Here is a 14,323-nt window from a genome sequence, read left to right on the forward strand (position 1 = left end):
CAACACTTAGTGGTTCACCAATCTAACTGCAAGAACCTTATGGTATAATTAATGGTTAGGCAAACACTTAGTGGTTCATTAGCCAAAGGTAAGCAATAAGTGGTTTATCAGCCTAAGGCAAGCACTTTGTGGTTGAAATTCAATCCTTTAAACAACTTGACAGTAACAAAGTCTCACATAGAGGTTTTAGTGGCTTCAAAACATAGTCAGGGTAGTTAACACAACCAAATGTTCCCTAGAACCAATTCTAGTGATCCAACACCAATTTCACTACCATTGTGTGTATATATAGAAATACATACATGTCCCTTCACATAGCCAATAGAGTGCACCACCTCAGCTCCTCTGTGCATTTTCCTCCATAGCCAACTCCTCGATCTGTAATGGGGGAGAATTAGGATGGCCCATCCATTTCTAGTTCTACTCTTCATAAATGAAACATTAGAAATGTCACCAACTCTAGTTCGGTTCCAATTACATCTCATTAAAATCTGTTAGGAAATTATTTTTCTTAGTTTTAGTTGGTTCCAACATTAAATTTTTGTAGGGTATGGTTATTCAAGGTTATAATCCAAAACAAGCAAGATCCCTCAAAACTTCGATCCGATGGTTTTCCCTTTCTCAAGTGAGTTCAATTTATTATTGATAAATAAATTCCAACTACTAAACCACGTTTTTTCAAGCAAGAGTTACCCACACTAGAGTCAAAGTTACATTAAATGTTTATAGAAGCAATAATCAGTTATGGGGATGTTACATCCACACTATGTCATCTTTGTATGATCTTCATGAACAATGACCACCATGGCTCCTTATGCTCCTTTCACTAGATCAACCTTTGACCTTACTTTAGACATGATGATATCTTCTCGAGTTATAGGTTCAGATGAGTTAGGTAAAGGCTCACTTTTAGCCTTTAAATCAACTGACTTTGTGGTTGCCTCGATTTGATATATGAACATGTTATGGCTAGTTTCCTTAATATGTAGTTCAGTAACAATTTTAGAGCGATGAGGCTTTTCATAGGAAGTGCACACCAAAGTAAGCACAACTTTAGTCAATTCAAAGAAAGTGGCCCTTTGAGGCCTCATAAGGAAATTTTCCAACTAATGGAAAGTCCTCTACACATGAATAAGATGAGGAACTTGAACGACATCAATTGGTCGATAGTGGAGGCATGGAGTTTGGGATCGAAGGCATGGAAGGATGTGGAAGCCTTTGTGGAGGATTAGGTTAGAATTATGGACTATTTGATTTATTCGTTACCTCATTCGATCTCCCTAAGAGGTTCAAAATTGTTGAAATCAGGGAAGATAATGCTTCTCACCTATATAATGAGATTAGGTTCTTCATAAACATTGGCGAGAAGGCTTAGGCATGCCCACATGGAATATGATCCCAAGATATCTAGTTTAAAGGAGGAGTATTCCTCTTTGTCAGTGCAAGGGTTGATAGTTGTATATGGGTTGGACCCACCTAGGATTTTGCACTACAATCACAAGTTGAAGGGAGATTGGAGTGGTAAGCATGTTATATAGTATAATGCATGTTACAAGATGCAATGGGGATCTACATAGAGGTGTGAGGAAACGAAATCAAGAGACAAGGATTAAATAATTGATAGATTTCCAACACCATTGATTTTCTCACACTATATATTCCTTGAATCACCATAACAAGTGAGATAGTTGTGAAATTTGAATCACCTTTTCATAACTTTTGGATCATTATCTCATTCAAATTTAGAATTATAACTAATTAGAGAATGTTAGAAATATTTTGCTTATAAATATTTTTCATGCCAATGTTATTAAATTACATCATTATTATTTATAATATTAAGATTTCAGATTTTATTAGTTTGAAGTTATAGGCTTTAACAACTTGAAGTCATTGTTTGTTTTACAATGTATTTACTATCTAAATTGTTTATTAGTTAGTTTTGTAAAATGAAAGTTCAAGTATTGTCCAATTAATTCCATGTATATGCATTAATTTATTACCTTTTTTTTTAATTCTCATAATTGTAAATTTTAAAAGATGTTTCAAAATGAGGCATATATATTCTTGAATAACAATGTAAGATTTATTAACAAAAACATAGTTTAAATGTTTTAAATGTGAGTTTTTTTTCAATTTATATATAGTTTGAGTGGGCCTAATGGTTAAGAGCATGTGCTTCCTCCTAAGAAGTCACAAGTTCAAAACTAGAAGGGGTAGATTTTTTATTAGTTAGTTTTGTAAAATTAAATTTCAAGTATTGTCCAATTAATTCCATGTATATGCATTAATTTATTACTTTTTTTTAATTCCTATAATTGTAAAGTTTAAAAGATGCTTCAAAATGAGGTATATATATTCTTGAATAGAAATTTAAGATTTATTAACAAAAACATAGTTTAAATGTTTTAAACTTTAGTTTTTTTTCAATTTATATACAATTTGAGTGGGCCTAATGGTTAAGAACATGTGTTTCCTCCTAAAAAGTCACAAGTTCAAAAAGAGATAGAGTATATATGTCTTCATAAACTTGGCAATCAAATCCTTACCCAAAGATAAATTGAATGTCTTATCCCACAAACAAAGTCGGTGTGGAAAATTCCCAAAAAAGATCAACAACCCACAACTAAATTGATGGGTGTGGAAGGTTCTCAAGAGGGACAAACTACCCATTGCATGGGGTCCATGTCACCTTACTTTCAAACAAAGAACCGGCCATAGTCCTCTAATGTTTACACAACTCCACGTGTGGCCTTGCCCGAGCTTTAACATTGATGTTGCTTTCTCGATATCTTTTTAATATTAAACCGTATAATGAATCTGAAAGGAACTTGTGAAAAATGTTGGAGGGTAAAAAATATTATTTAAAGTATAACGTGTAACTTGTGAAAATTGTTGGATTGTTTTATGGATCCCATGTGACTATAAGCAAATGAAATATGAATGGTATTGAATTAGCGTGCAAGTGATAGGTTGGGGGCAGGTTAGAAATCATGTCCACTATGCCCGGCAATGATTTAAGTTATTGATGTTAATCATTAGGTAATTATATTTATAAATGATAATGTTTTAATTATTTTTAATTAATATTAAATTAATTTTATTAATAAATATTTTTTAAATTTTAATTTTAATTTAAAATTGGAAAATGAATTTTTTTTGGTATTATTAATAATAATAATACTGTATATATTTTAAAGATGTTAATTTTTTACCATATTTTTTTCCATTTAAAATAGTGTTTTAGATGGATTTTTATAGATTTATATTGAGATAATTTCGAGTATAATATTTATATTTTTTCATTGGATTCCTTGTAATATTTATAGGGACAGATTTATATTAAGATAATTTTAAATATAATATTTATATTATTTATATAAATTTACATATTAATTATAAATATATATATTATATTAAAATTTTATATTTTTAATTATATTAATAGTATAAAAATAAAATTTATATTTATATTTACATTATATTGATTTTTTTATATAAATTTGTAGTATAATAATATATATTATCTATTAGAATAATTTTTGTTTCAATTATATTATTAAAATAAGTTATACTATTAAAATTTATTATATTTATATGAAAAAAAATTATAATATCAAGTATTTTCAAGAGGGGGAGAAAGTGTAAATTGAAGCTTTGTATTACATAAAATTTAGATATACATGATTTTGTTAGATTGTTCTTTTATGATACTAATCTTCCTCAAAGCATTGTTCATGATCAAGGTATGATTGAGGATCTTAAACAATCCTCGCACAGAAGTTCTTATATACATCTATATGCCATGGTCGACACCTATTCAACTAACCCACCACAAAACATCATAACTGATATATACTAGCAAAACTAAGACCATCATAAGCACCATAGTTGGCTAATAAACAATAAACACATAGCAAATAGCCATAACCGACAATTTTACAAAGAAAAACTAAGACCAACATTAAAGACAAAGACCTTGCTAACAGAACCGAGGTCAAACATAGAGTCAATAGACTGCAAGCTGACAAGTTGAATCACTATTCATTTTTTGAAGAGGAGATTGTCGCAGGAGCCCTCGCACTTGAACACGGTGGATCCATCATATCCCCGCTATCAGATTCATAAGAAATATGTTCCTCCACATGCGCAAAATGGGATTCAATCATGTTCGGGCAAGATCATTGACTTCTGAGCATCCTTTTAATGTCTTCCAAGGTGGTGAAGACATTATATTCCTCCACTTGCTTGTCTTTCGGGACCAGACCTAACAAAGTTTTCAATTTCTGATGCAAAGTTACAAAATTCAGATATTGCTTCTTCATGCCCCTGGTGTGCCCAGGGTCAAGAACCCATGACAATGTGTCCTCCATGATTTATGAATCAAAATGGGATTGTCTTTCAACCCCTACTTGAGTCTCCAACTTACGAATTTCCTTCCTTGTATTTGACAGAACTACATTGAAGTAGGTGGCAGTCGAGTCGTAAGCGAAGAGTCTTTCTCCTCTCTACCCCTACGGAGCACTACCACCTCCTCCCTGTCTACATCACATTCTGTGTCTTGGTAACATAATTGAGACCCAGGGGAGATGCCTAGAACACCCGCTATATATTCCTATTCATGCAAAGAAACAAGAGAACAAATCGGACACACCCACAACAGGACCAAGACTCAAACCCACTAAAGTGTTCACATAACTCAATACAAAAACCTTAGACTTAACAGAAGCACCTTCATGGAAAGTAGAGGGTGTGAAAACCTCTACAAAGGTCCAACACCTCGACACCGTTAACAAGAAGTACATAAACAGATAGAAAAATAACCTTGGACACTTAAGATTCACAAACATTCACGATAAACAACCCACAGAAGCCCTACCAACCTATCCTTAAAATTCACACAACAATGCCCAAATTCTTTTACCCAGAAAATACCCTCATGCCCAAGCATTAACAAATCCAAGGAGCCCAATACAAAATACACGTGCAAGAAAACCAAGCCTCCCTAAACCCTATCTACAGGCATAGAATGGAATTCAAAACAATGATAGACTAGCCCTAGCACCTCATACTCAAACACGAAGCTATAGAAAAATAAAATAACTAGACGAAGAAGGAAATTGACCTAAAATTTCACTATGTGAAACGCACTTGACACCCTCACCATCCCACCAAAAGACCAAGCCCCAAGCAACCATTTACAGACTTAGATGCCAAGGGAACTATGTAGCTTCTTCAAAAACCCTCGTAGGTTAGCAAATTCGCATCTCATCGTTTCAATTGCGGGCATAAGACCAAGCACAAATCACCTCACTATCATAACCAGAGTAGAATAAGAGCAGTGGGAGACCAAGGACCAACCCTCGCCTCCACTCAAACCACAACAATCATCTTCCATAGCCTTCATAAGACATGAATTAATAGCAATTTCCATCTAGAATTGCATACACTAGGGCATGTTATGCCCCGTAACATAAATGTGCATCATGTTTGGGGGTTGGAGGGGACTGCCTCCAAAAACCCCACTTGAATCTCATTAACACCCCATGAGAAGCATAATGTCAACAATATTATATTAATATTAAGTAGCTATTTTATTTATGAGATGGAGTACTACACAAAGCAATATAAAGCATTGATAAAATTGGTATTTAATTTAAAATAAATCATTTTTCATGTGTAATATTAATAATATTGTTTTTAGATAAATTTATATATTAATAATAAAAATATTAATATATTAATAATAATATTTATATTTTAATGTAAATTTTCTTGTAATATGTAAAATTTATGAAAATTTATTTTTCTTGTTTAAAATATTTTTTATATATATTAATTTTAAATAATATCACTAGTTTCAATTTTGTTATTATTACTTATATTTAATTTAATGTGAATATTTTTTTATTTATATTTAATTTAAGTATAATTTTTTATGGAAGTTCTGTATGATTAGCGGGAGGATGATGGGGAGGGTTCGATCGCGGAGGTTCTGGCCGGAACCAGGTCCTGACTGATCAAGGGTTAGGGTTTACCTTGGGAGCGTCGACCGGAGGGCGAATGTACGACGCGCAGGGTTTCAGAAGATAGCGAAAGGAGAACGGGCAGCTGGAGGTTTTTTTACTGCTCAGGGTGGACAGCTGGGAACAAAGGGTAAAAAATTCTTTTGACCCTTGCGCTGGCAGAAAAAAATCGTTTCCGCGAACAACCCTGAGAACTGCACAGTAACCATGGTAAACTCCAATGAGCTTGTGGATCTGGACCCGGTTATGGAGGATATCCTGTCGGTATGGGGTAAAGACCCGACAGCAAAGAATATAGAACGGTATTTTGGAGAGGCAGGGACTTTCAGATCTGGAACCCTTTCGCCGGAAACGCACAGGATCAATCAATCTTTCCTTCAACTGACTCAGGGTTATGATGAGAACGCTCTGCTTCATCAAGATCTTCATGTTTTTCAGCAGCCAGCCAAACCAGGCGAGGGTTCATTGCATGCAGTTTTCCGCCATCCGAGCCAAGGAAATAAAGGGAAATCGTCCGCTGTGGAGCCAGTGCTATCTGGGGGTTTAGAGGATATAGTAAATTTCATTACAAGCTCCGAGCAGTCGGGTGAAAAGAAGGCAGGAAGAGTTTCAGCGTTAACAAGGGTTTCCATTGGGAAAGATCAGGGCGCTTCAAAGGGAAATGGAGGTCGGCCGGAAGATGCGACTGTTTCTTCTTCAGATCTACAAAAGGCAACACATGCAGAGGACCTGGGTCTTCAGGTAACTCATCTATCTCCTGCCAATTTCTTTCGGGAGGCTGTGGATAATCCAATATCGTTTAGGCCCGAGTCTGGGCACACTCAAACAAACCCTAGTTTGGAAGGGTCCGATTTAAACAGGGAGGTAAGGGAGGAAGACTCCGGCGGAAAGAAAAGAGGCGAGAAGCGGAAAAAACAAAGACCCATATGCGATCAGGAATTGGAAGGGAACCTGGTTTTGGGAATGGAAGTGAGCATTGAGGAAACTTTGGAGGTGGCAGACTGCACTGTGGTGGGTAGGGCGAGAGGGAAGAAATTTTCCTCTAGTTTCCTCCAAGAATGGGGAGAAAAGAACTGGCTGTCAGGTCAAGAAAGGGCATTCGAAGCCTCAACTTTGGCGAAAGGATGGTTTATGTTTCGGTTCGAGAACAAAGAGGCGGCTGACTGGGTGACTGCAAGGAATTGGGTTATTGGGAATATCCCTGTTCTAATGAAGAAATGGACACCTCTGTTTGATGCCGGCTGCGAGAAAACGGATGTCTACCCGGTCTGGGTCAGGGCTCCGGGTTTGCCATCGTTCTTATGGACCGAATCTGTCTTCAAAGCCATAGGGGACAGATTGGGAAATTATCTGGAAGCTGATATGTCCTTTCTGAAAACCCGGAACAAAGCCATGGCACGGATTTTAGTCAGTTTGAACCCTGGCAAAGGACTTGCAAAGAAGATTAATCTGCAATACAAGGACATGGTGTTCGAACAGATTTTGGATTATGAATACCTGCCCTTCAGGTGCCACAGATGCCACGAGTATGGGCATCTGGCAAAGGAATGCCCCCTTGGAAGGCGTAGGCGGCGATTTCAAAGGGCATCGGCTCAGTGGGAGACTGCTTACAGTCCAATCCATCATTCTCAGGGACAGGAACTCCCAGCAGATCAGATAAATGCAGATAAGGAGACCGCGGCCCACATGGAAGTGCAGCCGCCGGAAAAAGCTCAACAGGCTCCTCTGCCCATCATTGCGGATAAAGAGTTGGAACTGGAGCCTGCCCCAGCAAAGGAGGAGCTTCATGAAGGGACGACACTGCCTACCGATGGAGCAATGGGTATGTGTTTTGAATCATCCACTCCTCCTGTTCAAATCTCTGAATCTATGGATGTATGCATGGACCAATCTCCTCCTCATACGCTTGTCTTTTCTAATATAAATGATATATTAATAAAACATGATGAAAACATTGATGGATCCGGAATTGAAGACATCTCGGCTGCTTTGCCCTCCCTAGACCTGAATAGTGAAGGTGTTTCTCTTGACCCTGGCCCCTCGGCCATTCTCCCTTCTTGCCCCTACAATCTTAGATCCCTCGACAATAAGCCTGTTATTTCCGATTCTGTAGGAGGTATTGGTCTGCTCCCCTTCCAAAGCCAAAAAAGAAAAAAAAGAGGTAGAAAATCCAACCTCTCCATGGCTCAGATAAAAGCTAAGTTTGATGTAGCTGATGGAAAACAACAGTCTATCACTGGGGCTCTTAGAGCAGTGCAGGCCCCGGAAGAGGTTATAAAATGATCTTGACCTCTTGGAACTGTAGGGGTTTAGCCAGTAAACCCAAAAAACTGGCCATCCGGGAGATGTTTCTAAACTCAAAAACAGACATCCTTTTTCTTCAAGAGACCCTTGGAAGTGGAGTTGAAGTGGAGACAGCGTTAAATGCTCTGTTGCCTGGCTGGAGATTCTTAGCAATTGATTCTGAAGGTCACTCTGGAGGATTGGCAATAGGCTATAGGGAAGGAAGAATTAAGGTTTGAAATCAGTGGGAGACGAAACAGGCGCTGGGAATGGAAGTTCAGTCCACGGATTTTGCCTTTCCCCTAACCATCTGCAATGTATATGGCCCCTGCCAGGATAGGGTGTCTTTCTGGAATGATCTGATGTCAAAATCCTTCTTGAAGGACAAAAACTTGGTGCTGGGAGGGGATTTAAACTTCTCTATAGGTAGAGCGGAGGCATGGGGTCCTTCGGCCAGGGAAGACCCCCTGACAGATTTTTTCTTAAATATGTTCACTGTCAACAATCTAATCGACATAAATTTGCTCAAATTAAAGCCGACTTGGAGGAACAGGAGAACAGGGGATGCTAGAGTGGCAAAAAGGCTGGATCGTTTTCTCATAAATGATGAGTTAGCAGCCAGGATTCCTATGTTTCGACAATGGATTGAAGAAGGAGGGCTCTCAGATCACTTCCCTGTATTCTTAGAATTCTCCACTCCCCCCCCAAAGCCCCCTGCACCTTTTAAATTTAATTCTTCCTGGCTACAAGATGATTCTTTTATCAATCTATTCAAGCAAACATGGAAGCACCCTGAAGCCAATGTTCAAGAGGACAAAGGTTTCTTGTTTATGGAAAATCTCAAAAGACTGAAGAAAGCCACCATAAGCTGGGCAAAGGCTAGGAAGGAAGCCCAGAACGAGGACTTCATTAAGATATGTGAGGAGCTTAAAAAGCTGGAAAGCATAGAGGAGGACGGATATATGTCACAGGCTTCAAAGGATAAAATTCTTCACCTTGAGAAACTCAAGATCCAAATTCTTCTGGCTAAAGAAGAGGAATGGAGACTAAAGAGTAGAGCAATATGGCTTAAAGCTGGAGATGAAAACACCAGTTTTTTCCACAACTATGCTAAAGGGAGGAAATCGGCAAATACCATCTGGGCCCTAAAAAACGAAGAAGGAAGGGAAGTGCAGACTTTCAAATCCTTGTCTGAGTTAGGACAAAGACACTTCCAAAAGCTATTTGCAGATCCAGGAGAGACCACTATTGCTGAGGTAATAAAGACTGCTCAATGTTTTCCAAGATTCCTAGAGGAGGATGAAGCGGAGGACCTGTATTTCCAGGTAACAAAGGAGGAAGTAGAATCAACAATAAAATCCATGGCAAAAGAGAAAAGTCCTGGACCAGATGGATGGTCTATCGAACTATTCCTCCACTTCTTTGACCTAATAGGAGCTGAAATCACAGAAGTGGTGGAGGAATCCAGGAAAAAAGGTGAGGTCTATAGCCCTTTTAATGCTACCTTTATAGCTCTCATTCCAAAGAAGGAAGTTCCGGATTGTTTTGAGGACTTCAGGCCAATTTCGCTATGTAACAGTATCTATAAAATCATAGCAAAAGTGATAGCGAACAGAATCAAACCAATCTTGTCTCGGCATATTTCAATGGAGCAATTTGGCTTCTTATCGGGAAGACAAATTCATGAAGCCATAGGAGTTGCTCAGGAGGTCATGCATAGTGTCAGACAGAAGAATAAGAAGGGTGCTGTTATTAAAATTGACTTATCCAAAGCATATGACAGGATAAATTGGTTATATATCAGGCTGCTTCTAACTCATTTTGGTTTTAAACCTGATTTCATCAGCTGGATTATGGGTTGTATCTCGAACGTAAGTTATGCAATTCTCATCAATGGAGCAGCTACTTCTTTCTTCAAAGGTCAAAGGGGCCTGAGGCAGGGATGCCCCTTGTCCCCTCTCCTTTTCCTGTTAGTTGCAGAGGGCCTCAGCCAGCTGATCCACAAGGCCAGAAGGGAGGGGAAGGTTAAAGGTATTGAAGTAGCTACTAATTTATTTATCTCACATCTCCTTTTTGTTGATGATATCTTGATCTTCACAAATTCTGAGCAAATTGAAACAAAGGAATTAAAAATTATTTTAGATCTGTTTCTGAAAGCAACAGGCATGCAGATAAACTCCAAGAAATCCCAGTTGATAATGACAGGTATAGCAGCTCAGGAGAGGGCAAGGCTTCAATCTTTCTTCCCTTTCCAGCCTAGTACTTTGGATCTTCCCTTCAAGTACTTAGGTTTCTGGCTAAAACGAAATGCTTACAAGAAGGAGGATTGGAACTGGCTGATTGCAAAGGTAGAATCCAGGATTTCCCATTGGAGTTTCAAATGGCTCTCTAGAGCGGGGCGATTGACTCTTATAAAATTTGTGTTTTTGGCCATACCAGTATACTAGGCAACACTAACGTGGGTTCCCAAGGGCATCATGGAGAAGATCAGAAGACTATGTAGCAGATTCTTATGGGATGGCTCCAAGGAAAACTCGGTGCTACCTTGGGTGGCCTGGGATAAAGTGGCAAGGTCTAAGGAATGGGGAGGTTGGGGGATTAAAAGTCTTCCCGACTTTAGTCTCTCTCTGGCAGCAAAATCGGGTTGGAGACTTATAAAGATGGAAAACCTATGGACCAGAGTGGTAAAAAGAAAATATATAGACCCTGTCCCATTGGAGGATTGGATAAGAAACCCGGTTAAGAACAAGCAGAATGTCTCTGTGATATGGAAGGCAACGGTGGAATCTTTCAAGGTAATTGAACAAGGATTGGCATGGAAGATCGGGAATGGTAGGAATCTGAAGATTGGGAAAGATCCTTGGATAGGATGCAACGAAAACTATGCCTTATCACCTGGATTAATCAGGCATTTAGAAGGAAAAAACATTTTTACACTAGACCAGGTGGAAAAGGTAGGTCAATCAAGCTTGTGGAGTCAGGCATGGAAAGATGGAGGGGACCTTCAGCTGGATCAGAGGTGGTGGAATGAATGGAATTCTTTTACTCAAGAACTTCTTCGCTCCAATGTAAGGATTAAAGACAGTCCGGACAGTCTGATTTGGGCCCACAGAGAAACGGGAGATTATTCTCCAAAAGACGGATACAAGTTCATTCTATCCAGGAAAGGATGGGGAGAACCAGAGTGGTGGTCGAAACATATTTGGAAGCTAAAATGTCCAGCAAAGGCCAGACTCTTCTTCTGGTGCCTTCTCAGAAGGAAAATTCCATCCTGGGACATTCTTCAGTCTAGATACATGCATGGTCCTGGGAGGTGCACTCTTTGCAAGAATGAAGAGGAATCAATCAACCATCTTTTTCTAAATTGCACTGAAACTACAAAAATCTGGGGGGAGGTAGAGAAACTGATGAATAAAAAGTTTCATTGGGGAAATGGGAATCTGGACGAGGCATGGTCTAAATGGTGGCATCAATATCCGGAAGGGAACTTGAGAAACCTTCCGCCCATCATCTGCTGGGGAGTCTGGCTCGCTAGAAACAGAAGTATTTTTCAAGATAAGGGAACACCGCCAAATGCCACTGCCATTCAAGCGGTTTCCATCTACACTTCTATCCCAGAACCAGAGGAGAAAAGACCTCAAAATGTAAATAAGACAGTGCAAATCAAAGAAGGCATTCCATGGGCTTTTTTTGACGGAGCCTCTCAAAACAACCTAGCAGGAGCAGGAATCATCATCCATCTAAATGCAAACCACTCCCTCAAAGCCTCAGTTGGATTGGGGTCAGGATCAAACAATTTTTCCGAAATGTCAGCTCTGAGACTCCTCCTATGTTGGCTAATTCAAAGAAACACCTTCACTATTCAGATCTTTGGAGACTCTCTCAATGTCATAAATTGGGTCAACGGGAAAAGCACTTGCAAAAACCAATTTTTGAAACCCATGCTGGAAGAACTGCAGGTATTAAAATCATCTTTTAACATCTTCTCTCTATGCCATATCTACAGGGACAACAACGAATCCGCGGACAAGCTTTCTAAGGAAGGTCTGCAGCAAGCTTTGGGAGGTTGGAAAATAGTGGAAGACTGCCAAGGACAGGTTCTATCATCAGATGAGCCGCCATATGCATAATCTACAGTTGCTGTTTTTACTTATCTTTTCATCTTTTTATCATACACAGACATATACCACAGACTTCTTTTTTTGTTTAAGCAACTGGACTTTATGGTTCTTTTTACTTTATATGGGTTGTTTTCCTCTCTGTTGAGGAGACCCAAATGATATGATGTAATTTTGTTTTAAAACTGCCTCTCTTGGGGAGGACATCTTTTGATCATGGCTGTAAGACAAACACAGCTGACGAAATTCCTACCTACAGCAAAATTTTGCTCTGAAAACAGTGGAACAAAATGACAGAAAGGAGGATTTTGACTGATTGCATGGTCAATCAATCAGCAGTATTGGAAATGCTCAGCATATGCAATGTAACTTTTTATTTTCTTAATAAAAAGTTCGCTTTTTCTTCGGAAAAAAAAAAAGTATAATTTTTTATTTTTTTTAATATTATATAAAATGTAAAAAAATACTTTTTAACATAATTAAGTTCCAATGGATAGTTCAATTGGTCGAGTTCTCGTTGTTAAATTTCCTGTCAATTGGGAGGTCACGGGGTCAAATCTCCTCAATGCCTTTGTGGTTAGGCCCGACCAGATAAGCCTGCAGGTAGATCCCTTCCGGTGGACCTCCCAGGATTATTACCTGTGGATGTAGTGGCCACTCAGTGACCATGAACCACAGTTGGAAAGAAAAAAACATAATTACACAAATAAATGGAAATTTAAATTATATATATTTTTATTTTAGATAAATTTGATTTAAATTGATGTTAAATGCTCTTATTAATAAATGATCTCCCATTTGTCTACATATCAAGAAACCTTTTCTTAAAACCAAAAACAATCATGACACTAAGAAACTCTCAACATGAGAAATCATATTATTGGATTTAATATATATTGTAAACACACAATAGTATCTCATATTTATAGTAATAGAATAGTTACAAGAGATAGGATGTCCTTCATGTACACAGTTCAGTCATCTATTCTTCTATCAGATAGCATCATACATGTACATTTAAATCTCCTTGCATCATCATTATCCTAGGTTTTCCTTGGCTTACCTATAATCACTCGCTGACATTACACCTATGGGCTTATGTGGATGAACCTTAATGATCACATCTTATGTGGTTTCTTTCTTACCACAAGCATCCCATCAAATGATTTTGGCTAGCCACAAACCATACATTGCATCAACAATTTTTGGCTAATCACAAACCCTCCTCTAAAAATTGGTTTTTAGAGCACCAAGAACTTTTCAACATAACAAATTTTTGGGGGTCTACATCCTTCATTGGCTCATGTACATACAATTACAAAACTCCACTCATGGAGATTCTAGGTATATACTCAAACATTCTTAAGTCAAACATGACATCATATACTTGCTTACAAATACAATGTGTCACTAGCATCAATATATGGTCTTGATTTTATTATTATTTCATACAAATCACAATATTTACCTTGTCTTTCCTTCATCATTACTTCACTTATGTTGGTTCCACAATACTTCCATGTGCATTGTCACCATTTTTTTTTTGTTGCATATGGTATCACGTCCATGACCTTCTTGTCCCTATTGTAATCTCCTCATTCCTACTTGCTTGTGTTTTGGTTTTTCACTTGGATGCATTTTCTTCACTTAGGCTTCATCACTGAACTTTATGTCTCTTCTTTATTTTATGTAACTGCATAAAACTAAATTTGTCTGTCCATTTAAAAAAATACATCTCACACTCCCCTCTTAATCGGAGACTCAACTTTTCTAATGCCATAGTAGGCTAGCATATGAGGGTGTCTACCACCTTCGTACCTATTCAATTGGTCTATTCCACAATTAAATGTCACATTCTCTCTAAACATAAGAGGATGCATGTTACATGATTACATG

At 38.0% G+C, this 14,323-nt stretch overlaps 1 protein-coding gene across 1 annotated transcript; it reads left to right on the top strand.

The window, feature by feature from the left end:
* The first annotated feature begins 10,786 nt into the window (after positions 1–10,786).
* On the top strand, positions 10,787–12,439 carry LOC149199296 (uncharacterized). Its single transcript, XM_089400536.1, has one exon. The coding sequence runs from the start codon at positions 10,787–10,789 to the stop codon at positions 12,437–12,439; it is 1,653 nt and encodes a 550-aa protein (XP_089256662.1).
* The last annotated feature ends 1,884 nt before the right edge of the window (positions 12,440–14,323 follow it).

This window comes from Pinus tabuliformis, chromosome 2_1, assembly GCF_031772625.1.
Source record: "Pinus tabuliformis cultivar Carrire ecotype Pingquan chromosome 2_1, CPIR1, whole genome shotgun sequence".
NCBI classification, from domain to species: Eukaryota; Viridiplantae; Streptophyta; class Pinopsida; order Pinales; family Pinaceae; genus Pinus; species Pinus tabuliformis.